General features: G+C 45.8%; 1 protein-coding gene and 1 pseudogene across 1 annotated transcript in view; one reads left to right on the top strand and one right to left on the bottom strand.

Moving 5' to 3' along the window:
• LOC117252147 (regulator of G-protein signaling 3-like) overlaps positions 1–23,409 on the top strand; it is a 35,071-nt gene extending 11,662 nt beyond the window's left edge. Inside the window, exons 10-27 of the mRNA XM_033618848.2 lie at positions 39–156; positions 2,062–2,336; positions 7,884–7,965; positions 9,118–9,223; positions 9,319–9,415; positions 9,491–9,766; positions 10,206–10,245; positions 10,339–10,595; positions 12,306–12,389; positions 17,503–17,614; positions 17,711–17,880; positions 19,030–19,603; positions 20,338–20,561; positions 21,236–21,282; positions 21,488–21,586; positions 21,668–21,729; positions 21,825–21,991; positions 22,114–23,409. Coding sequence (XP_033474739.2) covers positions 39–156; positions 2,062–2,336; positions 7,884–7,965; positions 9,118–9,223; positions 9,319–9,415; positions 9,491–9,766; positions 10,206–10,245; positions 10,339–10,595; positions 12,306–12,389; positions 17,503–17,614; positions 17,711–17,880; positions 19,030–19,603; positions 20,338–20,561; positions 21,236–21,282; positions 21,488–21,586; positions 21,668–21,729; positions 21,825–21,991; positions 22,114–22,347 — 3,024 coding nt within the window. The 3' untranslated portion in view covers positions 22,348–23,409. The remainder of the gene's footprint in view (positions 1–38; positions 157–2,061; positions 2,337–7,883; positions 7,966–9,117; positions 9,224–9,318; positions 9,416–9,490; positions 9,767–10,205; positions 10,246–10,338; positions 10,596–12,305; positions 12,390–17,502; positions 17,615–17,710; positions 17,881–19,029; positions 19,604–20,337; positions 20,562–21,235; positions 21,283–21,487; positions 21,587–21,667; positions 21,730–21,824; positions 21,992–22,113) is intronic.
• A 1,646-nt stretch (positions 23,410–25,055) lies between these two features.
• On the bottom strand, positions 25,056–25,856 carry LOC117252167 (myosin light polypeptide 6 pseudogene; annotated as a pseudogene).
• Positions 25,857–27,159: the final 1,303 nt, after the last annotated feature.

Genomic DNA, 27,159 nt, shown 5'->3' with positions numbered 1-27,159 from the left:
TCAACCACCTGTCGGCCCCGCCCCCTCTGTGTCGGTAGACTGTCACTGGTTGGTTCTACCTGCTCGGGGAGGAGCTTGGGTGGAGCAAACACCTGAGAGTGACATCACAGAGGAACAAACCAATGAGGAGCCCAGAGGATGTTCCAACACTCTGCGGTGAGTTAAAGCCATCTGATGATGATGCTGCACTGTGACTGGCTGAAAGCTTTTAAAGCTCCATCATGTGACCCTGCTCACAGCTGATTGGTTTACACCAGAGTCAGTCATGTTGATGAAGCTCAGTCATGCATTCAACTCTGAGAGAACCATTCAGAACAGGTGTTTCCTTCAGGAGGTGGTGGAGACCAAGTGGAGAGGTCGTGTCGCATTCATGAAACATCAGTAAATCTGTGAGTCGATCTGAACATTAAAAACCTCGGTACTAAAAACCTCCACCGGATTCACGAACGCTGCGGAAAACTCAGATGTGATCGTAGGCAGGTGTTTATGTTCATAATCGCCAATCAATCATAATCTGACAGAGCGCTAACGCCAGTCAACAATTACCATACAGCTCCGCCCATGAATATCCAGTGACACCATATATGGCGGTGATAATTACTGTGGACAGGTGCATCCTGTCAACCTGCGGACACATGGAGCAAACAGAGACAGAAACTTTACTGACACTGAAACTGAAATTATTTCAGGTGCAACACATTTGATTTCCTTCTGTCAGTGGAGGTGTGACAAGAAGCTGCTCCCCGTCTGTCACGTCTCCTCGGTGATACTCAGTATGAACAGATCTGGGCCTCAGATGAAGTCATTAAATATATGTGTGACCTCTTTTTGGACATGTGCCCCCCCCCACCCCCCCCCGAGTCCAACACAGCCCAGATGTGTTTCTGTATTTTAAAGTGATGGAGTTTTAAATTCTCTCTGTTCATTCATTCACGTTCATCCTGAAATGTTTCCTTCAGTTTATCAGCTGTTGTTCTAAAGTTCAATTTAATTTGATGTCAAAGTTTATTATATCCACAGATCAATTTCTACGTCTGATATATGAACCCTCCACCTGACGCCATGACGACTGGAACATGTAAATGAGATGAGTTCAAGTGTCGGACAGAGCGTAGGATCTTTAGAGACTGGAACAGATCAGATGTTTACACACACACACACACACACATATAGATTAAACTGACTCTCTCCTCAGGGGTCCACATGGTTACCATGGTGATGAGAAAGTGCCCGGTAACCATGTGACCCTCACAATACCTCTGCCCCCCCCCGACTGCATGTATCTCAGTGTTAGCCCCTCCCCCCACCTCTCTGATCACACACTCTCATTCGAACAGATCAGAGACAGAGAGTCAGTTTGTTTCTGCAGCTGGAGGACGCATCATCTTCATCATCTTCATCATCTTCATCACCACCACCCAGGAACTGAACTGAACTATCATCAGGTCCTGTCAGTGGTGACATCAGCAGACGGAGCATCATTCGGTCGTCGTACTTTAACACCTTCAGTTAAACTCAGTTTGTCTTTCAGTCCTTCAGAGTTCAGAGCATCAGGGTGGACGAAGACTTCTGTCTGTGTTCTGGTTCTGGTCTAGGTTCTGCAGGTTGCTGGTTTAGGATCTGAACGAGTCCTGTCATCATAACTGTTCTTCTTTACTTCTCAGACTCAAGTGTGAACGCAGAGATTTAAGATCTGATGCTGCTATTGGAGAGGTTTCAGACAAAAATATATGCTTCAGGTTTAACTTCAGTCGGCTGCAGGTTCAACTGTGATCCAGGACCAGGGATCAGTCCTGATCTGATCTGTCCTGGTCTGTCCTGGTCTGGTCCATCTTGGTCCGGTCTGTCTCAGTCTAGTTCGCCCTGGTCTGCTCAGTCTTGGTCTGCTCAGTCCTGGTCCAGTCCATTCTGGTCTGATCTGTCTTGGTCTGGTCTGTTCTGGTCCAGTCTGGTCCTGGTCTGGTCTGAGAACGGTCAGGATGTTCTGGAAGAACACGGCCTGGTCCTGGGATGATGCAGCAGGTACTGATGATGATGATGGTGGTTATTTGCTTGCTGCAGATCTCCGGAGGACTCCAGAGTCTGCCCCGGATACTGACCTGAACCACATCACCTCCACCACCTCCACCACAACCAAGCTCAACCAAGTCACCACCTCCATCACCTCTACCTCCACCTCCACCTCTGGACTCAGAGATCTGACCAACCACAGCCTGACCTCCAGCTGCCCTCAGAGCCTCCACCCCACCACCTACAGCAGCTCCGTCTCCACCCTGAACTTTAACACCACCCAGTGCCAGGCGACCAGAGACAGCAGCAGAACCCAGCGACTAACGGTGAGTCCCCGCCCACTGTCACATGACACAGACACAGTGAGATAACCTCACAGATTAATGACTGCAGAGAAACTGTCTGCTAAAGTTTGAGGTTTTTATTTTATGATCCTGCTGAAAAAACAAGACGTCAAGATTTAATCCGTGTCGCTAATATTAGAGTCTGATCCTCCACGACGTGGATCTGCTCAGGGAGGATCCCACTGATCAAAGAGGCTGCTAAGCAGCTAACATGCTCATGTTATTGTAGACCAATCAGATCAGATCAGTGATGTCATCATCAGAAACAGACTCAGTGTGCTTTCCTTCAGAGACTCATCAAAGATTCACATGTGATAAATTATTGAGTGAATCTTCTGCTGCTGCTCACTGAGATTATAAAACAGAGACATGTTGGTCCTGAAGCTGCTGAGGAACCTCACTGAGGTACACCTGAACCCTGAACCCAGCTGAACCCAAACCCAGGTGGACCTAAACCCATCTGAACCTAAACCCATCTGAACCTAAATCCAGCTGAGCCCAAACCCATCTGAACCTAAATCCAGCTGAACCCAAACCCAGGTGAACCTAAACCCAGGTGGACCTAAACCCAGGTGGACCTAAACCCAGCTGAGCCTAAACCCAAGTGAACCTAAACCCATCTGAACCTAAACCCAGCTGAGCCTAAACCCAGGTGAACCCAAACCCATCTGAACCTAAATCCAGCTGAGCCTAAACCCAGGTGAACCTGAACCCATGTGAACCTAAACCCATGTGAACCTAAACCCAGGTGAACCTAAACCCAGGTGAACCTGAACCCAGGTGAACCTAAACCCAGCTGAACCTAAACCCAGCTGAACCTGAACCCAAGTAACCCTGAAAACAATGAACCTCTGAACCGAGCGAACTGCGTACTATAGGAGGGGTAAAGAAATGCAGAGTGTCTCCTCGTCACATGACCCAGCAGAGACGATAGATGTGTTATAGAACAGGATACTGGACCCAAAGATGGTGCCTGGTCATCTGATGCATCAACAAAACAGTTGGTAGCATCCAGGTCATGTGACCCACTGAGTGTGTTTCTGACATCAGGTGTCTCAGGCTGCTGTCAGCCCTAGAGTGGCCTCCTCTGGTCTGAATCAGGGACTCATGTTGTTCCAAAGTTGTATAATTGCCTAGAGTTGGTTCGTGTTCTCACGGCAGCATTTACAAGAGGACCAGATCAAATGCCTTGTGTGAGAAAGCTGCTCTTGATTGGTCAGAATTTCCATGTGGGAAAAATCCAGGAAGTAAAGCAAACGTTGAAGAAGAGTACACTTGCAAGATAAATGTGACACTTTCTAATGTCACAATGGAGGGACAACTACGCAGGTTGATTTTAGCGCTGCTCATCGTGGACTATATTGCTGTCATTGTTCATTTTAGTCAAAGCATACAGTTTGAAAACGAGGCGCGGCTCCAACTAGAAAACAATGTTTTGATGCATTGGATGTGCTGAATGTGCATATTAAGGCAGTACAGGAGGAGGTGCACATTAATAATCCTCCAGGACTGTAACATGCTCATGTTTAACCCAAACAATGTGTCATGTGACTGCAGTTGCTTCACATCCAGGTCGGAAACACCTTCTCACCACAAACCAACCGCACCAGAGTTCCTTTGGAACCGGACTGAGACCACCTCTTCAAGAAGGTCTCGGTCCGGTTGTTTTGGTGTGTTCACACCTGCACAAACAAACCGCACCAGAGCTCGTTTGTAACCGAACCAAACAGGACAGGTGTGAACACAGCCTGAGTCTCCAGTCGGACTCCAGTTTGGACCACAGCAGGTTCTGTTGATGCTGCAGTGCTGTAAGAGTCTGAAGAATAATACTACAGAGGAAAGTGTTGTTGTGTGGATGTGAGGAGGACCAGGACCTGGTCTACAGTGTAGACAACAGTAACTCCTGAATGAAAATGTTAACACGGGGTGTGTGTGTGTGTGTGTGTGTGTGTGTGTGTGTGTGGGAACCAGCAGTCAGAAGAATAGCAGGAAACACACACACATTCAGACTCACAAAAACACTGGATGTATCCCGCCGATAAGACACACACTTCCTGAAAACACACACACACACACACACACACTGCTGTCTAAGGTCCAGTATCAGTTGAGTCTCTCACACACTCTGGTTCAGCAGCTGGACTTAGCTCAGACCTGGTCCTGGGTCTCTTGTTCTGGATTGTTTCTGAAGTCTGGACCTGGATTCATTTCCTTCTCTTCTTCTGGAACTTCTGTGGGAACGTTAGGACTCTTGAGGTTCTGTAAACCTGGACTTGGATCAGACCTGGTACTGGTTTAGAGAGGTCTGGGACGACCGTGGGTCAGACCTGGCTCCTGGTCCTGATTGGCTGTGGTTAGAGTCTGTTGGAGGATCTGATGGACGGTTGGAGCATCAGGATCTAAACCAACATGCACACAATCCACCGTCTGTGTCGAGTCTGCATTGGACAGAGTCTGCCTCAGGTCTGGTTCCCCTGGTTAAAGGAACAGGTTTTATAACATTAATCATCCATTAGCTGTTCTTCAGGTGGTTCTGATGGATCAGACGGGTTCTGTGTGAGAACACATGTTAACTTTTAACTCTTAAATATTGTGCTTGTGTTTCTGCTTCAGTAAATGTGACCTGTTCTACATGTCAGATGTGAAACCAGGTTTATACAGAGTGAGAACGTTTTCTAAAACAGGACGAGAACATGTCGTCTCCTCACTGCTTCACTCTGCTGGACCTGCAGAACTTTTTCTGTCTCACCTCTGTCCAGTAGAACCCAGCAGGCTCCAGTACAACCCAGCAGGGTCCAGTACAACCCAGCAGGGTCCAGTAGAACCTGAGGAGTCCAGTGTTCTTAAATAGTCAGTTTTCTGGAGGGGGTTTGGTCTGACAGATATTCACTGACAAACATCAGTTCATGTGGAAACAAACGTCTCCTCTGATTGGCTGCACAATGTGATGTCACCACAGGCTGTTTGTCATTTCCTGTTAAACCTCCAGAGTTTCCTGTGTGTGTTTGTAGTCTAGCAGGTCAGATACTAAAACTTTAATATGTCATGTTTAAACCAGCTTCACACGTGTGTGTGTGTGTGTGTGTGTGTGTGTGTGTGAGTGTGAGAGAGAGAGAGAGAGAGAGAGAGAGAGACAGAGACAGAGTGTGTGTGTGTGTGTGTGAGAGAGAGAGACACAGAGTGTGTGTGTGTGAGAGACACAGAGTGTGTGTCACTGTGTTCTTGTACACACTACATAGTGAGGACCAGAAGTATTTTAACAACAGAGTGAGGACGTTTTGTAAAGAGAGGACATTCTGGCTGGTCCTAATTCATTCAAAAACCTGTTTGAGGGTAAAAACCTGGTCTATGGTTCAGGTTAGAACCAGGTTTAGATTCAGGTTAGGGGCTGAGGTTAGGCAGGTAGTCCTGATAGTTAAGTTCAGGGAGAGAGGCCTGGGAATGTTTTAACAAAGGTCCTCACAAAAACAGAAGTACGTATGCATGTGTGTGTATTTGAGAGTGTGTATCACAGTGTGTGCATGTGTGTGTGTGTGTGTGTGTTGTTTGAACTTGTCCATGTCCTCCACAAACACTCGTTGTTCAAACAGAGACTTGAACTCTTCAGTTCTTCATCACTGAGGTGTTTTTGCCCTGAGTTTTGCCTGCAGGCCTCCTCTCAGGCTGATGTGGGTTTTTAAGCCCTGATCAATGGCTGAAGAAGGTGAATGAACATCAGTCAAACATTTCTGTAAACCTTCCTGTTGTTCAGCAGCAGTAACCATGTTAATGAGGGACGTTAACAGTTATATTAGTGAGAATATTTCTGAGCAGTTACACACTGCTCTGTGCACCACCTGGTCCTAACCCACGACCAAACGTGGACAAGTGACCAGGTCACAGTGAGAGTGTGTTGGTTCTCAGCTGGAAACAAAGGTAGCAGGTGTGTCTTGACCTGAAGTGATGACATCAGTGGGCGTGTCTTATTCCACAGGTTGGGTTGACAGTCATGACATGTCAGCTTCATTTAAAGCAGATCTGCGAATTAAAGCAACAACAGATGTAAAAACACACAGACAACACATCTGTGATCAGCTCCCTAATTTAATTTTAATGTTTTTTTTCAATCTTTTCCAATTTCTCGTTTTATTTAACGGAAGTGATCAGTGTAAGTGCACTTGTCCTTTAAACTCAATAAAAAATAGAAGCTAACAAAATAAAAGACGCCTGGTACATTCAGGCCTGTCACTTTGTAGAACAGTTTTGAACAGTTAGAACAAGAGGCTGCACTGCAACATGCAAATCACTCCTTCTCGCATGCTTTCCCTGTCCTCACGGCTGCAACTTGCACTCTCTTCATCTACTTCATCGCCACTGCTGTACACAATTTAAAAACTACAACACCCATAATTCATGTAGGAACTGCTGCAGTGAATGTGCAGCCGGCAGGAGCTGCAGGACGACTCAACCACCATGATCAGTTTGTAATGTTTTATCAGGCAGTAACTCCTCCAGACTCTGCTCTAGTGTCATTTTTGGGACAATTAGGGCAGGATTTGGGATTCGGGACAACTGCTTGGAGTTCGGGACTGTCCTGAATTTTCTGGGACGTCTGGTCACCCTACGGCAAAATAAAATCTGTGTAACAACAGAACAAAATCTTCAGGTGATCACTGTGATGTCACAGCTGTTTACTGCAGGTGAGCCTGAGGAAACATCCACTGTAGGTGATGTTCTGTTCAGAACAGGTGGAACCACAGGATAGTTCTGTACACAACACCGAGGTTCTGAACATCCTGAACAGGTTCAAGAGCCAGAGTTAATGTGGTGGAGGAGGTGGAGCATCGGACTGAAAGGAACTGCCTCTCGTATTTTTAATGAAGTGGTTAGTCAGTGGGCGTCGGCCTTTCCGGAGTCAAATAACTGAATCTGATGTCATTAATATTCATATTAATTTTTACCATTAAAGATTTGAAGATGATTGACAGACAGCACTGAGGTGACACAGAGAACATTACAGTCTCCTCCTCCATCTGCTGATGTCACAGTGATGTCACTTACTGGATAGGGTGTGTGTGTGTGTGTGTGTGTGTGTGTGTGTGTGTGTGTGTTGAAATGTCAGCGGACAGTGTGGACAATGTGGACACAGCATCTCCGTCCTCCCTGCAGGAGTTTTAATATCAGCCTGTCAGTCTGAACTCAGGGACATTTAACTTCCTTTGTGGAGAGAAAACTCTCAGGACGACTCGACCTTTCCTCCGCCTGTTGGTGTTTACACTGTTGCAGCCCGGAGACCAGGACCCAGACAGACCTGATGACTCTGTCAACATGACTCACAGCGCCCCCTGCAGGCTGGAACCTGACCCACCACACAGACAGTTTATCTGCTGAGAACATTTCATCAGAACCAAAACAAAGACAAGAACATTCAGAGTTTGTGTCAGAAACTAACCGAGAGCTGTTTGGACACATGTAGAAGCACAGGTACATGTCTGTGTGCAGGTATATGTTCGTACTGAGCTGACAGTACGTTGTGTGTTCTCTCTTCAGGTGAGTGTTGTTCGAGGAAAAGATGGTTTTGGATTCACGATCTGCTGCGACTGTCCGGTCAGAGTCCAGGCTGTGGATCCAGGTGAGAGCATTTACACTGAGACAGCCCTAGGCCTTTTTGGGGTATTTTTCCTGCCTTTACTTTCAAGCTCATATCACAGTCATTATAAAGGCTACATACACATGCTATATCTTGTTTTTTTCAGGTCAATCAGGGCTAACCAGATTTGCCATCATTTCATGTCCTTCTATGTGCCTGTATTTTATATTAATTTTTATATCAATGAAAAAAACAAATCCATATGACTAAATTCTTACATTTTTACATGTATCTCAGCATATCAAGTTGGAAAATGACATATTCTGCCATATATGAAGAGGGGTGACTCTCTGGAATCTGGCAATATAAGAACCATGATGGTGGGACATTCTGTCACTTCACAGTTGTCCAAAACATGTGGTTTGTGCCAGGCGGACATGATTGCCAGTATTTTTTCATTATTGCAAGAAATTCCATTGACTCATTCACAAGTCAAAAATGTGTTTTATCTGAAAGAAACATGCAATATTTACATTTAAGATCATAGAAAAATAGTAATATTATTCCTCACTATATGAAGTGACTGATAACAAGATCTGTATCATGGATTGTAAAGAAATTCGTCAGGTTTTTATTTTGTAGACAGTTGATCTGTATTTACAGCATGATGGGATGACTGCACAATGATGTGTGTGGCATCACTGGAAAGCTCTGGTCCTGGGCTTTCATGTGATATGTGTGGCATTTCTGTGTGACCCTGCATTCGCGAGTAATCCATCCAAGAGTAATGTGTGTGCAAAGCTGTATGAAAGTAATACAGAATTTTAGTGTAACTTCATCATTTTTTTTCACTGTGAAAACATTGGACTATCGACGAGTGCTTGTGTCAGGACGTCATGAGGCATCTCAGACGTGGCACCAGTTGTCGACACACTACATAAAATAATGGATTGTCGTGCATGTCGTTGATGATCTGAGCGGATGCTGTAGGACGATCAGGTTATAATTAGGCTGATTTCATGAAGTCTGAACATCAGATGTTTTGTGGACTGAAGCTCAGAGGGGGAGGAGTTTAATGCTCTTACGATCTTTTCTGTCATCTGATTGGATGAAGGCGTCAGTGTCTGCAGAGTGTGTAATAACAACCTGTGTGTGTGTCTGTGTGTGTGTGTGTGTGTATGTGTGTGTGAGAAGGAGGTCCGGCTCATCAGGCTGGGCTCCGTCAGGGAGACTCCATCCTGCAGCTCAACGGACTTCCTGTAGAAACCTGGAAGTGTGTCGACGTCGCTCACGCTATCAGGTGAGCCCGTGAGAGTCTGACTTCCTGTTTTAGAATTTTAGTTAGTTTAGTTTTGCTGTCATCATTAAAACGTCCGTCTGTCCATCTGTGTTCAGGAGTTGTTCGTCTCAGATCATGTTGGTGGTGTGGCGAGGTCCACCTGAGCTCAGGACAGGAAGTGATGCTTTGCTCCGCCCACCAACACACAATAAGGTGAGTGTTTAAACTAATCCTCTGACACCTGCTGGTCACAACAAGAAGTGACACGTCTCCTCCCCTGTCTCCTAGACAACAGGTAGGAAGCTGCTGCCTCACCCTGCCCACAGTAAACATGGCCGCAGGCAAGGTCAGGGGTCAGTGGTCCGCTCCAGTCTGGGAGCTCTGGGTTCTCTGTGGAGGGACAGGAAGGAGAACCATGAGGAGGAGGAGGAGGAGGAGGAGGAGGAGGAGGAGGAAGAGGTGACGGAGTACTCATCTCACGCCACCACACTGAAGGGAACCCGTGTGACATCATCACATGGAGACAATTACATCATCCTGTCACCTGTCAGTCCAGGAGGACAGGTAAGTCTGAGGAGGCGGAGTCAACAAGTGTCTCAAAGTGTGTCTCCTTATCACAAGACAGAACCTCCTCCAGAACCACGTCTGGATGCACCTGACCCCGAATCTCATCTGGAGCCTTTCGGCTGATCTAGAACATTTCAGTAGAACCACAGCATGACTGATGGTGTTCCTCCTGATGTAGAACCCAACATACAACCATTCATTAAACATCGAACATGGTGTAGAACCAGCTGAATCAGCTGATCTAGAAGGTCACTGATAATCTTCCCTGCATGAGAACACATCTTAGAACCGCGACACCTTTACACTGTTCATGTTCCCTGAAGCTCAACTAGAACTCAGATATAAAATCATCTACTGACAGCTCTTTAAAAACGATCCTGACGATGTTCTGCTGTAACCCAACATGTTCTCCATCTGCTCTGTGTTTCTGTTTCAGCTGCTGCAGCCGGTTTATCATGACAGAAACGGAACGATCGGTACGATCACACTGATTATTGATCATCCACTCTGAGTATTGATAAACATATTGATCATGATCTGATAGAACCTGTGATGTCACTGATCTGCAGGTCGTCTGTATCAGACTCACCCCAGCAGAGGTCAGAACCTCCTCCATGACCCTCAACCTGGGTCATTACGGAGACCCTTCACCGGCTGTACCTCCACCCTGCCCCCGCCCCCTACCACCTCCTCTTCATCATCCCCACCCAGTAACTACGGCAACTACCAGAACTGCACCATCGTCCAATCACATCTTCCCTGCTCTGCCTATGGAACCTATGTCACCCTGGCGCCCAAAACCCTCATCTTCCCCATCTTCGTCCAGGTCAGAACCTAAAACCTTTAACCTGACCCAGATTCTTATACAAACCTAGGACATCGTCATAAAGGTCAGAATCCAGAGCTGATCCAATAACCTTTCACCAGATCTAGAACATAATTTAGAACCTTAAACCTGTCAGAGCAGCCAAAGGAACATGTCAGAACTGGAGACCCTCAAAGAGCTCAGAACATAAACTGGATCCAATGAACTGTCCTCTTTCCAAACCCTGTCCAGGTCAGAACTTAGAGATATTAGAACACCCTTAGAACCCTGATTGTTCCTTCCTGTGTGCTCAGGTATGATAATTAGAACCAAAATATTCCAGTTTGATCTCACGTTTCGTCCACCAGCGAGGTCGTGTGTTCCACGTTGTTTGTTTGACAGAAAAACTTCATGAAACTTTGTTGAAGTGTGAAGAACCCACTAAATGTTGGAACCAGATCATCGGGTTGATCATAACCTTGGATGTCACAAACAAACGGCGGTTAGCAGTGCAGTGGGAACAACAGCAGCAGTGGTGACAGAGCTGATGGAGTTAATGGTTGTTATAGCAACCTAAGAATGGGTGTTAAGGTTCTGGACGAGGCCCTCCCACCACCTTAGTTCAGGATGGTACTATGAGCAGCACTAACAGTGTTCTCATACAGAATCAGAATCGGAATCGGTTTTATTGCCAAGTAGGTTTTCACATACAAGGAATTTGGCTTGGTGTATTGGTGCATAACAAAGAATATAAAGTATATAAAAAATATAGAGTAATTAGAAGCATACGTATAAAAAGTAAATACTATTAACAGCCAAATATAAAATCTGACTGCAAATAACAATAATAATAGTAATATAAAAAATATGTACGCTGTAAACATGAACAGGGTTGTGTGCAAATAACAGTTGTGCAAAGTACAGATGTGCAAAATCAACAGAATGCAGTGTGTGACAGGTCAATGACCAAGATGATGAAGAGATGTCCGACTGTGTGTTACGGGGGGGGGGTGGGGGGGCAGAGTAGGTGGGGGTCTCTGGTCTTGTTGGTGAGGCCAGCTGCAGATGGAAAGAAACTGTTTTTGTGGCGTGAGGTTTTGGTCCTGATGGACCGCAGCCTTCTGCCAGAGGGGAGAGTCTCAAAGAGTGCGTGTCCAGGGAGGGAGGGATCAGCCACAGTCTTTCCTGTATGCCTCCAGGACCTGTACGCCTCCAGGACCTGTACGCCTCAGAGTCCTGGAGGCGTACAGGTCCTGGAGGGAGGGCAGATTGCAGCCAATCACCTTCTCGGCGGAGCGAATGATACGCTGCAGTCAGCTTTTGTTCTTGGCAGTGGCAGCAGCGTACCAGATGGTGATGGAGGAGGTGAAGATGGACTCAATGATGGCAGAGTAGAAGTGCACCATCATTGTCTTTGGCAGGTTGAACTTCTTCAGCTGCGTTCAAACCCGTCCTGTTTCACCTCTGATCTCCTGAGTGAGTCCAATCAGGTGGAAACTGCTGCCGAGGGACCGGCGTCAGAGAACCAGGAGAACCTGAATAACAGCAGTTTGTTTCTGTGTCAATGTTCTGAGGGTCGAATGTTTCAACTTCATCACTGACAGATCTGTTTGTTTATCACAACAACAACAACATGTTCCTCTTGTTTACTGCTGATTAATGTTTGTTCTTCGGTCCTGATAGTGTTGTTTTGTTGTTGTTGTTTACATGTGTCCATGTTGTTGTTCTCAGCCTCTGGATCTGTGCAGCACTGACAGAACCCTGCTAATGTCAGAGGAAATGATCCTTCACCAGTCTGACCTGCTGCCTACAAAGGTACTGAGAACTACTACTACAGATCACTACAGACAGTAGATCACTACAGACAGTAGATCACTACAGACACTACTGACAAATCACTACAGGCACTAGATCACTATAGACACTATTGACAGATCACTACAGACACTACTGACAGATCGCCACAGACACTAGATCACTACAGACACTAGATCACCACAGACACCACTGACAGATCACCACAGATACTAGATCACTACAGACACTACTGACAGATCACTACAGACACTACTGACAGATCACTACAGGTACTAGATCACTACAGACACTAGATCACTACAGACACTACTGACAGATCACTACAGGCACTAGATCACTACAGACACTACTGACAAATCACTACAGACACTACTGACAGATCACTACAGGTACTAGATCACTACAGACACTAGATCACTACAGACACTACTGACAGATCACTACAGGCACTAGATCACTACAGACACTACTGACAAATCACTACAGGCACTAGATCATTACAGATACTAGATCACTACAGACACTACTGACCGATCACCACAGACAGTAGATGACTACAGACACTACTGACAGATCACTACAGACACTAGATCACCACAGACACTACTGACAGATCACTACAGACACTACTGACAGATCACTACAGGCACTAGATCACTACAGACACTAGATCACTACAGACACTACTGACAGATCACCACAGACAGTAGATCACTACAGACACTACTGACAGATCACTACAGGCACTAGATCACTACAGACATTACTGACAGATCACCACAGATACTAGATCACTACAGACACTAGATCACTACAGGCACTAGATCACTACAGACACTACTGACAAATCACTACAGGCACTAGATCACTACAGACACTACTGACAGATCACCACAGACACTAGATCACTACAGACACTACTGACAGATCACCACAGACAGTAGATGACTACAGACACTACTGACAGATCACTACAGACACTAGATCACTACAGACACTACTGACAGATCACCACAGATACTAGATCACTACAGACACTACTGACAGATCACTACAGGCACTAGATCACTACAGACACTAGATCACTACAGACACTACTGACAGATCACCACAGACAGTAGATCACTACAGACACTACTGACAGATCACTACAGGCACTAGATCACTACAGACACTAGATCACCACAGACACTACTGACAGATCACCACAGACAGTAGATCACTACAGACACTACTGACAGATCACTACAGACACTAGATCACTACAGACACTACTGACAGATCACCACAGACAGTAGATCACTACAGACACTACTGACAGATCACTACAGACACTAAATCACCACAGACACTAGATCACTAAAGACACTAGATCACCACAGACACTACTGACAGATCACCACAGATACTAGATCACTACAGACACTACTGACAGATCACTACAGGCACTAGATCACTACAGACACTACTGACAAATCACTACAGGCACTAGATCACTACAGACACTACTGACAGATCACTACAGACACTAGATCACTACAGACACTAGATCACTACAGACACTACTGACCGATCACCACAGACAGTAGATGACTACACACACTACTGACAGATCACTACAGACACTAGATCACTACAGACACTACTGACAGATCACCACAGATACTAGATCACTACAGACACTACTGACAGATCACTACAGACACTACTGACAGATCACTACAGACACTAGATCACTACAGACACTAGATCACCACAGACACTACTGACAGATCACCACAGATACTAGATCACTACAGACACTACTGACAGATCACTACAGGCACTAGATCACTACAGATACTAGATGACTACAGACACTACTGACCGATCACCACAGACAGTAGATGACTACAGACACTACTGACAGAGCACTACAGACACTAGATCACTACAGACACTACTGACAGATCACCACAGATACTAGATCACTACAGACACTACTGACAGATCACTACAGACACTACTGACAGATCACTACAGGTACTAGATGACTACAGACACTAGATCACTACAGGCACTAGATCACTACAGACACTACTGACAAATCACTACAGGCACTAGATCACTACAGACACTACTGACAGATCACTACAGACACTAGATCACCACAGATACTAGATGACTACAGACAATACTGACAGATCACTACAGATACTACTGACAGATCACTACAGGCACTAGATCACTACAGACACTACTGACAGATCACCACAGATACTAGATGACTACAGACACTACTGACAGATCACTACAGACACTACTGACAGATCACCACAGATACTAGATCACTACAGACACTAGATCACTACAGACAGTAGATCACTACAGACACTACTGACAAATCACTACAGGCACTAGATCACTACAGACACTACTGACAGATCACTACAGACACTACTGACAGATCACCACAGACATTAGATCACTACAGACACTACTGACCAATCACCACAGACAGTAGATGACTACAGACACTACTGACAGATCACTACAGGCACTAGATCACTACAGACACTACTGACAGATCACCACAGCTACTAGATCACTACAGACACTACTGACAGATCACTACAGGCACTAGATCACTACAGACACTACTGACAGATCACCACAGACAGTAGATCACTACAGACACTACTGACAGATCACTACAGGCACTAGATCACTACAGACACTAGATCACCACAGACACTACTGACAGATCACCACAGACAGTAGATCACTACAGACACTACTGACAGATCACTACAGACACTAGATCACTACAGACACTACTGACAGATCACCACAGACACTACTGACAGATCACTACAGACACTACTGACAGATCACCACAGACAGTAGATCACTACAGACACTACTGACAGATCACTCCAGGAACTAGATCACTACAGACACTACTGACAGATCACCACAGACAGTAGATCACTACAGACACTACTGACAGATCACTACAGACACTAAATCACCACAGACACTAGATCACTAAAGACACTAGATCACCACAGACACTACTGACAGATCACCACAGATACTAGATCACTACAGACACTACTGACAAATCACTACAGGCACTAGATGACTACAGACACTACTGACAGATCACCACAGACACTAGATCACTACAGACACTACTGACCGATCACCACAGACAGTAGATGACTACACACACTACTGACAGATCACTACAGACACTAGATCACTACAGACACTACTGACAGATCCCCACAGATACTAGATCACTACAGACACTACTGACAGATCACTACAGACACTACTGACAGATCACCACAGACAGTAGATCACTACAGACACTACTGACAGATCACTACAGACACTAGATCACCACAGACACTAGATCACTAAAGACACTAGATCACCACAGACACTACTGACAGATCACCACAGATACTAGATCACTACAGACACTACTGACAGATCACTACAGGCACTAGATCACTACAGATACTAGATGACTACAGACACTACTGACAGATCACTACAGACACTAGATCACTACAGACACTACTGACAGATCACCACAGATACTAGATCACTACAGACACTACTGACAGATCACTACAGACACTACTGACAGATCACCACAGACACTAGATCACTACAGACACTACTGACGGATCACTACAGACACTAGGTCACCACAGACACCACTGACAGATCACCACAGATACTAGATCACTACAGACACTACTGACAGATCACTACAGGCACTAGATCACTACAGACACTACTGACAGATCACTACAGACACTACTGACAGATCACTACAGATACTAGATGACTACAGACACTACTGACAGATCACCACAGATACTAGATGACTACAGACACTACTGACAGATCACTACAGATACTAGATCACTACAGACACTACTGACAGATCACTACAGGCACTAGATCACTACAGACACTACTGACAGATCACTACAGACACTACTGACAGATCACCACAGACACTAGATCACTACAGACAGTAGATCACTACAGACACTACTGACAGATCACTACAGGCACTAGATCACTACTGACAGATCACTACAGACACTACTGACAGATCACCACAGATACTAGATCACTACAGACACTACTGACAGATCACTACAGGCACTAGATCACTACAGACACTACTGACAGATCACTACAGACACTACTGACAGATCACCACAGACACTAGATCACTACAGACAGTAGATCACTACAGACACTACTGACAGATCACTACAGACACTAGATCACTACAGACACTACTGACTGACCACTGCCTAATAACTACAGAAAGTGACACACAGCAGGTCAGAGGTGAATCAGTGGACCAATCAGCTGACTGACAGAAAGTGAATCTATGAATATTTAAATATTTGATTGTTTGAATAATTTTACAAAGAAACAAATCTGACTTGTAAACATGAAGATTTAATGTTCTGACGGAACCAGACCAGTTTGACCAGTTTGATCAGTTTGATCGGTTTGATCATGTCGCTGAACCACAGGTAAAATAAATACAGACACACTGTGCTGTTAGTGTGTAACATCAGTAACATCACTGCAGGGTTATTATTGATTGTTTGTACATTAGAGTATTGATCACTGATCTCCTGAGGGTCTGCAGACTGTACCTGATCCTGAAGGACACCATGACCTCTGAGATCTGAACCAGGATAAGTTACACACACACACACACACACACACACACACACAGTTCCCTGTGTTCAGTAAAAGTGAAGATGATGATGAGCTCAGGAGAAAGATGAGACAGAGGTCACACTGACATCATGTTTGAACCAGGTCCTTCTCAGAAGAACATGAACTCAGTTCTCAGATGATCCTGGATCAGTGTCAGAGAGAGACGACAGGACAGTGGGAAATATTATGTTCAAGTTAGACGGACACAGACATCTCATAGGCCGCCACTCTGACTGACCTGCTGCGTTGATCAGAGATTAGAAGGACTCAGAGCTGAGATCCAACACATCACATGTACTTACATCATTATATGACCTGTGTGTGTGTGTGTGTGTGTGTGTGTGCGTGTGTGTGTGTGTGTCAGGTGACAGTGTTGATCTACAGTGACCTGCTGCTGTTCACCAGAGAGGATGAAGCCGGACGCTGTAACGTCCTACAGAGTCCACTGTACCTGAGCGCACTGCAGCTGAGAGAGGGTAACACACACACACACACACACACACACACAGATACCAGCCTGTTTTCTTGTTTGTTCCACTCTATGTAGTGCGTGTTGTTGTTGTTGTGTTCAGTGGCGGCGGAGCCCCTCCTGATCTACTTCGTGCAGAGCTCTCAGGGTTGTTGGCAGCGTCTCTTCAGCCTGGAGGCTTTCAGCATGGAGCAGAAGATCAGAGTCAGTCTCTGTCTCCATGACAACATCCAGCTACAGCTGGTCACCACGGAGACTGGACACAGTCACCAGGTACAGCAGAACACCTGAACTCTACACCTGTAAATCACCTGTCAATCAGCTGAGGCCATAAAACAGCTCCGTCTGCAGCTGGTTAACCAGCAGATGTTTTCACAAAGGTTCTTCGTACTCAGAGTTCACAGTGACGAAAGTCTGAGAAAACTCCCAGAATTTCCCCTTCAAGTTATGACTTAGAGTTCAGACTTTAAGTTAAGACTTAAAGTTAGGACCTAAAGTTAAGACTAAAAGTTAGGCCTTAAAGTAGGACTTAAAGTTAAGACTTAAAATTAGGACTTAAAGTTAAGACTTACATTTATGACTTAGAGTTAAGACTTAAAGTTAGGACCTAAAGTTAAGACTAAAAGTTAGGCCTTAAAGTAGGACTTAAAGTTAAGACTTAAAATTAGGACTTAAAGTTAAGACTTACATTTATGACTTAGAGTTAAGACTTAAAGTTAGGACTTAAAGTTAAGACTTACATTTATGACTTAGAGTTAAGACTTAAAGTTAGGACTTAAAGTTAAGACTAAAAGTTAAGACTTAAAGTAAAGACTAAAAGTTAAGACTGAAAGTTAGGACTTAAAGGAAATGGCCACTTTAGAATGAAGATACAGACTGTACTTACTGACCCTCATGCCGACAAGCAGTCCAATGTTGTTTTTTAATCCACAAAACTCGTTCGGGGTATCGTAGAATAACAGCTAGCTGGAATAAAAGCTACACTTGAAGTGCACAGAACCCACATTTTGAAAATGTAATAAAACTCCACTAATGCATTTCAAAAAAGTCAGAACGGCTCATCCGTCGTAATCCAAGTGCCCTGAAGCCGTGGCATGCAACAGTGACTTGAAGAGACGTAATTTACTCCACTTTAATAGCATCATTTCTCACTGTGGTCAGTTAGCCTGCCCTGCAGGCTGCTGTGTTTACATGGCAACTCGTGCAAGACTAGCTGATGACTAGCGGTGGTGCTAGTTCTCAAGTCTCGCGCAAGTTGCCAACTCTGATGTTCTTTAACATGTTAACATCCAGCAGAGACACTACATCATTAACACTGTTTAACTCCTCCTCCTCCTCCTGCTCCTCATCCTCTCCTCTTCTTCTTCTCCTCCTCCTCGTCCTCTTCCTCCTCCTCTTCCTCCTCTTTCTCCTCCTCCTCAGCCCTCAGACCTCTCCTCAGACTTCGGCCTCCTCTCTCTGAGTCAGTCTGACATCCTCTATCGTCCCTCCTCTCCTTACTCCTCCTCTGCTCCTCCCCTCCTCAGCTCCTCCTCTCCTTACTCCTCCCTCTGTGACCCCCTCAGACCTCCCTCCCCCTCTCCTTACTCCCTCAGCTCCGCCTTCTCCTCCTCCACCCCTCCTCCTCCTCCCCTCTTCTCCTCCCTGTCTCCGTACACCTCCTCCTCACCTCCTTCCAGGACCTTTACCACTCTACCTCAGCACCTCCCCCCACCTCCCCCCTTCTCCTCCACCCACAGGAGTCCAATCTGGAAGGAGAGGGGAGGAGCAGAAGAGGAGGAGGACAGGAGGAAGAGGCGGCGTGAGGAGGTGGAGGAGAGGCAGCAGGGGGAGGGAGAGAGTGCCTCAGAGACATCAGAGACAGTGGGAGGTGTTGGAGGGCGGAGCCTCCTGCTCAGCCCCTACCACCTCTACATGAAGGAGGAGGAGAGTGATGAAGATGAAGAGGAGGAGGGGGGAGGTGCTGAGGAGTTCCCCTCCACCTTCAGACCTGCAGGTCAGTCTGACTGCAAGGAGCGGAAGAGTTAAAACCCTGAACGACGAACCTGAGTGAAGTGGTGATGTGAGTTAACGTGTGAGTGAAGTGGCGATGTGAGTTAACGTGTGAGTGAAGTGGCGATGTGAGTTAACGTGTGAGTGAAGTGGCGATGTGAGTTAACGTGTGAGTGAAGTGGCGATGTGAGTTAACGTGTGAGTGAAGTGGCGATGTGAGTTAATGTGAGAGTGAAGTGGTGATGTGAGTTAATGTGTGAGTGAAGTGGTGATGTGAGTTAACGTGTGAGTGAAGTGGCGATGTGAGTTAATGTGTGAGTGAAGTGGTGATGTGAGTTAACGTGTGAGTGAAGTGGTGATGTGAGTTAATGTGAGAGTGAAGTGGTGAGCGCTGAGTGAAGCTGAAGTAAACTGCAACATTGTGAGTTCACAAAGCTGAAGAGCCGTCATTTTTGAAGTGACAGTTGAAAAACTGAAAGGAGGTGAAATGATGGTTAAAATGGAAGTGAGGCTGTAAAAGTAGAAGTGCTGAAAGCAGCTGACGTGGAAGTTCTGACAGAATTAAGTTTTAACTGAAGGACAGTGTCGTCATGTTAAAGGCTGTGAGGTGTCAGTTGAAGTGAAATCAGTTGAAGTGGTTAAAGATGAAAACAAACTGTCAGCTAATCGGAGCTGAAAGCAGCTGAAGTGTCAGTAAGGAAAAATTCCGTCTTTTTTTTTTTCATGTTTGTCGTTCAGTTCTGCGTCGCTCTCTCTCTGAGGGTTCTCTGCTGCAGGAACCTCGGTCTCCCCACTTCCTGTCTGACAGCACCATCCATCGACTCATCCGCCCAGTGACCTTTGATCTTGAGCTCGGCACAGGCCCCACCCCCCAACCCCCCTCCATCCACACCCTAAAGAGACAGCTCACCAGAGAAGGGGGGTCCCTGCACCACATGCTGCTGCTGCTCAATGGCACCAAGGTAGAGACCAGAAGGGACCAGGACAGACCAGTTTAGACCAGCAGAAACCAATTTAGACCAGGACAGACCAGCGGAGAGCAGGACAGACCAGCAGAGACCGGTTTAGACCAGCAGAGACTGGTTTAGACCAGGACAGAGCAGCTGAGAATAAGACAGACCAGAAGGGACCAGGACAGACCAGCAGAGACTAGGACAGACCAGCAGAGAGCAGCAAAGACCAGCATAGACCAGCAGAGGCCAGTATAGACCAGCATTGAGCAGTATAGACCATTATAGACCAGCACAGACTAGTATAGACCAGGACAGACCAGAACAGATCAGCTGAGACCAAGACAGACCAAAAAGGATCAGGACAGACCAGCAGAGACCACGACAGACCAGAAGGGACCAGGACAGGCCAGAAGTGGGCAGGACAGACCAGCAGAGAGCAGCAAAGACCAGTATAGGCCAGCTCTGAGCAGTACAGACCGTTATAGACCAATACAGACTAGTATAGACCAGGACAGACCCGTTGAGACCAGCAGAGAGCAGCAGAGACTAGTAAAGACCAGGACAGACCAGCAGAGAGCAGGACAGACCAGTAGAGTATTAGAGCATCCAGGAAAGACCAATAAACACCAGAAAAGTCCACCAGGGACCAGCAGAGTCTGACAGTTGTTGTTTTGTTTGTTCAGGACAGCGAGTTCAGAAACCTTCAACTGAGGAAGAAGACGAAGAGTCTGTACGTACACACTGAGCATGTGCAGTAGATCACACACCGAGCATGTGCAGTAGATCACACACTGAGCATGTGCAGTAGATCAGTCAGCTGATGATGACACCATGACACCAGAGAACTGTTACAGTCATCAGTCAGTGACTGTTTACTGTTTTGTGTTGTTGTTCTTTACTTCCTGTCTCTCTGAATCGTCACATTACCTCCTCAGAGCCGCTGATGTTCGGAGCCGCCTGCTGTTTCTACGGCGACGGAGGGTCGGTGCCTGTAAGCGTGGTAACAGTTTGGAGAAAGCTCTGAGGAACAACAGGTAGAACCTCCAGCGTTCGTTCTGACTGGTTCCTGCCGGTTCCTGTCGGGTCCACTCAAATGTATTTGTTTTGTGTTTCAGACCATCTGGCGGAGAGGTGCTCAGGTGGGCGGAGAGTCTGGACGCTCTGCTGACCAATCAGTGTAAGACACATCACTTCCTGTTGTCTCTGTGGGAGGAGCCTACACCATCAGTCTCTGTGGCTGAACAGTTTCCCTGCTCTCTTTTTATTGGTCAGATGGTCTGGCCGTGTTCCGTCACTTCCTGAGGTTGGAGTTCAGCGAGGAAAACCTCGACTTCTGGTTGGCTGTGGAGAGATTTAAGAGGACACACCCCCTCAGCAAGATGGCCGCCAGAGCTGCGAAAATCTATGACGAGTTCATCTCTACCAATGCAGCGAGACAGGTACCTGTCTGTCTGTTTGTGTGTCTGTGTGTCTGTCTCTCTGTGTGTCTGTCTGTGTCTGTGCATCTGTCCTCTGATTGGTCCATTGATTGGTCATGTGACCTGGCTGTCTCTGTTTCCAGGTCAACATGGACTCGTCTGTCAGAGAATCGACCAATCAGAGCCTTCGTCTTGGTGTCAGCCCTGCCTCCTTCCAGCTGGCCCAGGATCAGATCTTTAGCCTGATGGAGACCGACAGTTACCCACGATTCCTCAGGTCCCGCCTCTACGCCCAGCTGGCCAATCAGGGTGCACAGACAGCTTCTGAGTCGTCCAATCAGAGCGGAGCTGGGTCTGCGTCTGTCGGCCAATCATAAGGAGGGAGGAGACAGAGGCTGACCGTCATCGGATTGGCTGTCAGCAGCTCCTGTCATCTATTCAGACAAGAGTCGACTAATGAGAAGAAACTGTCCAGGTGCATTCTGGGAAATATAGGATCCACTGTTGACAGACTAAAGGTCAGGACGTCTCCTCCTCTGTTGCTGCTGTGGACTGCTCCGTTTTTAACATCACAACAACAACAACAATGACTACATTCTACGACTACGTTAAATATTTTTAAAAACATATTAATAACTTTAGTATCTTTGACTTTATAAAAACTTGTCATCAGATATTTGTTTGGGTTCAAACTATGTCTGATTTTAGTTTTTAAATGATGTCATCACCCCCCCATTAAGTAATGGACAGACGAGCAGCCGCAGACTCTTCAGTCTGACAACATGTCCTGTTTCCTTCAGATGTTAAATGTTAACATTAAAACATGAGACGACCCACAGACGTCATGTCTGAACATCACGAGGATTAATCACTTTTTTATTGATTCCTTTTTTCATTTGACTCTTTTAGTGTGACTGTTACCTGACGTTAAGTGATGTTAAGTGACATTAGTGACGTTAAATGACATTAATGACGTTAAGTGACGTTAAGTGACATTAATGACGTTAAGTGACATTAAGTGACATTAGTGACGTTAAGTGACATTAATGACGTTAAGTGACGTTAGTGACATTAAGTGACAATGACGTTAAGTGACATTAAGTGACGTTAGGGACGTTAAGTGACGTTAGTGACGTTAAGTGACATTAATGACGTTAAGTGATGTTAGTGACGTTAAGTGACGTTAGTGACGTTAAGTGACATTAATGACGTTAAGTGACATTAATGATTTTAAGTGATGTTAGTGACGTTAAGTGACCTTAGTGACGTTAGTGAAGTTAAGTGACGTTAGTGACATTAGTGACGATAAGTGACGTAGCTGTGTGTTATTAGCAGAGTAGATTTAAACTGATGTAACAGGAAGTGACCTCCTGAGGTCTGTCACTGATGAAGAGACGATGTAATGAAACAGTCTGACAGTAAATGATGTTTTTAAACTTTCTTCGTCTTTAGTTTTATTTCTGTCCTCCAACAGGAAGTTGAACCCAGCAGGTGTGATGACGTCACAGGTGAGACACATTTATTTTTCCTTCTTCCTGTGAGATGTCGAGACAATCGTCGTTATCGTTGATAACAGATTATCCAAGAAGATTCCAAGATTTCTTCATTGTCATTCCACACACATGTATTTGCATACACAGGCTGAAACGAAAAGTCATTTCTCACCAGCTCCTTACAGTGCATTAAAGGATAATAATAATAAATAAGTAAAAACTAAGTTAAAACTTATCAGATGAGTAATAATAAAATGGACAAGTAACAAAATAATTAAAAGAAGAACAATCATTCGTTTCACAGCATTCAGACAGACATTTAGCAGCAGTTTGGACTGTGTAAAAGTGCGGAAGTGTCCATAGTAAAGTTCTTTTCCACAAAAATTGGGTTTGCCAGGTGGCTGTCAACCTAATGGGTGTGTATGTGTGTGTGTGTGTGTGTGTGTGTGTGTGTGTGTGTGTGGGGGGGGGGGGGGGGGGGGTGTGGGGTAATGAGTGTGGGTAGGGGGCACAGTCCATTCACCAACCTCACAGCTGGTGCAGTAGATGCTCCTGTACCTCTTCCCAGAAGACAGTGCGTGAGAGGGATGATGAGGGTCCTTGATGATGGTGGTGGCTCTGTGGATGCAGCGCTGCTTGTAGATCTGCATCAGGAAGGGCAGAGGGGCACCAGTGATTCTGCTGGCTGTTTTCACTATCTTGTTGAGCTACTGTTGTTTGTAAGCCCTGCAGCTCCCGAACCAGGAAGTGAAGCTGTATGTAAGAATGCTTTTGATGGTGCCCCTGTAGAAGGTGATGAGGTGAGGAGTGGGAAGACCTGCCTTTCTGAGCCTCCAGAGGGGGTGGAGACGCCCCTGGGCTTCTAACTGATCTGTTATTGAAGTTTATGAGACTTGAGTGTTTCCTGATGATGTCACAGGTGGTGTTTATCAGGGTTCATGTGACACCTGTGCTGATGTTGTAATTTACAGTAGATGTGACTGCTGTTACTGTGGAGACGTCAGAGCAGCTGTGGGCTCACAGTGCCCTCTGCTGGAGGCTTCTCAGATAGACGTCTCTCAGTGTCCAGCAGCAGCAGATTTTACAGACTCGTCTGTCACAGTGAAACCTGGGCGGTGCTTTTGATTTGATTTACTTCATTCATTCATACAGACACAGTCTGGTGGAGGTGGTGTTGATCTGGAGGTAAACGCAGCTGAACACAGACTTCACAGAGCAGAGCTGCAGTCTGAAGTTTTATGTCTCATTTATTCATTAATGTCTCCGTCATCAGATCTGATCGTTAGTTTAAAGACTGACAGCTTTGTTTGTTTCTTAAAATCAGTTCTATTAAATCATTTTTTATTTTATTTATTTACTTATTATTATTTTAAATTATCCTGTTTACTGTTCCTCACATTAACCTCCATCAGCTCTGTGACAATGTCTCCTCCACCTACCTCATATACACCTGCACAGACCTGCTGCTGCTGCTCACAGGAAAACTAATGATGAACACAACCTGCCGGAAGTCTGCACGTCCATCAGACGCATTCATGACATCATTCATGAGATCATTCATCCACAGCTCTTCAAAAAATTCACAACTGAGACAGACTGAAGAGGTTTTATTTCAGACATAGAGAGAACACTGAACACAGCAGAGACAACAGACAGAACCTCAGTCCATCAGGGACAGAACCTCAGTCCATCAGAGACAGAACCTCAGTCCATCAGAGACAGAACCTCAGTCCATCAGAAGGGACCAGGTGTAGGTTCTACCCAGCCAGGATGTGTTTGACAAACTCGGTGTAGTTGATGTGTCCATTGGCGTCCTCCTGTCCCACCATCAGCCGGTCAACCTCGTTCTCTGTCATCTTCTCTCCCAACGTGGAGAGAACGTGGCGGAGCTCCGCCCCCATCACGGTGCCATTGCCCTCCTTGTCAAAGACCCTCAGACCCTCCACAAAGTCCTCGAAGGTCCCCTGCTCCTTGGAGCGCGCCACGTGCTGCAGCATGGGCAGGAAGCTGTCGAAGTCCAGCAGCTTCCTGTTCATCTCCTCCACCTTCGGCCTCCCCAGCAGCTTCAGCACATCGTCGTTGGTCGGGTTGTGACCAAGCGCTCGCATGACGTCTCCGCACTGAGCGAAGGTAATCTTCATCTCACCAGCAGGCGTCTCGTCGAACAGTGTGAAGGCATCTCTGAACTCTTCGATCTGGTCGGCGGAGAACTCGACCACGATGCTCTTCAGGTCGACCTCCGGAGGTTTGGGCTCCGGCTCTGCAGGTTTGGGAGGAGGAGGAGGAGGCTCTTCCTTCTTCGGCTCCACCTTCTTCACCTCCGTCTTCTTTGGTTCCACTTTCTTTGGAGCCATGCTGCTGAGAGGATGGACAGAGACGGACTGAGACAGATGCTGGCAGATGTGTTTTATAACGGCCGGAGGCGGAGCCAAGGAGACAGGACAGAGAGACAGAAGCCGACCAAACATGGAGGAACCCTGGAATAGAAACACTCAGACAGGAGATAAGAGACACACCGCCAGAACTCAACCGGTCTGAACCGCTTCATTCTCAAAGGGCAAAGACAGACCTGCAGGAACCACCATAAACAATTTAAAAATTTTAACTGAAATTTCAGAAAATACAAAAACATGAATGAAAGAATGAATCAGACAGTCGCTGCTGGCTGTTACCATGACAACAGTCCATCAGTCACACTGTGTAACAGTCGATGTTGACAAAAACACAACTGATTAATTCAATTGTTGAATCTCTCAGTTCAGTTCAATAAACTTTATTGACATGTCGTCAGCACAGTCTCAGATGTTAAACTTTATTAACATGTCGTCAGCACAGTCTCGGATGTTAATAAACTTTATTAACATGTCGTCAGCACAGTCAGAGATGTTAATAAACTTTATTAACATGTCATCAGCACAGTCAGAGATGTTAATAAACTTTATTAACATGTCATCAGCACAGTCTCGGATGTTAATAAACTTTATTAACATGTCGTCAGCACAGTCAGAGATGTTAATAAACTTTATTAACATGTCATCAGCACAGTCAGAGATGTTAATAAACTTTATTGACATGTCATCAGCACAGTCTCAGATGTTAAACTTTATTAACATGTCGTCAGCACAGTCTCGGATGTTAATAAACTTTATTAACATGTCGTCAGCACAGTCAGAGATGTTAATAAACCTTATTAACATGTCGTCAGCACATTCACAGTCTCAGAATCACAAACTATTTTATCACAAAATCACAGACAGAAATTTTAAAGAAGAAAAAAACATATGACGAGAAAATAAAAAGTCAGAGAGATCTGTGAGAAGGCGACCTGTCTGTCTGTCTGTCCCTGTCTCTGTCTGTCTCTCCCTGTGTCTCTCCCTGTCTCTGTCTGTCTGTCTCTCTCTCCCTCTCTCTCTCTCTCTCTCTCTCTGTTTCTCTCTATCCCTGTCTCCCTGTCTGTCTCTGTCTCTGTGTGTCTCTGTCCCTCTCTCTGTCTCTGTCTCTGTCTCTCTCTGTCTCTCTCTCTGTCTGTCTTTCTGTCTGTCTTTCTGTCTCTGTCCCTCTCTGTGTCTTTCTCTCGCTCTCTCTCCCTGTCTCTGTCTCTGTGTGTCTCTGTCCCTCTCTCTGTCTGTCTCTGTTTCTGTCTCCATGTCCCTCTGTGTGTGTGTGTCTCTTCAGACCATGTATGTCCAGTGTCTT

The sequence above is a fragment of the Epinephelus lanceolatus genome, chromosome 9 (assembly GCF_041903045.1).
Source record: "Epinephelus lanceolatus isolate andai-2023 chromosome 9, ASM4190304v1, whole genome shotgun sequence".
In the NCBI taxonomy this organism is placed as follows: domain Eukaryota; kingdom Metazoa; phylum Chordata; class Actinopteri; order Perciformes; family Serranidae; genus Epinephelus; species Epinephelus lanceolatus.
The sequence above is the reverse complement of the archived record's forward strand: the minus strand, read 5'-3'. Positions and strand labels throughout refer to the sequence as shown.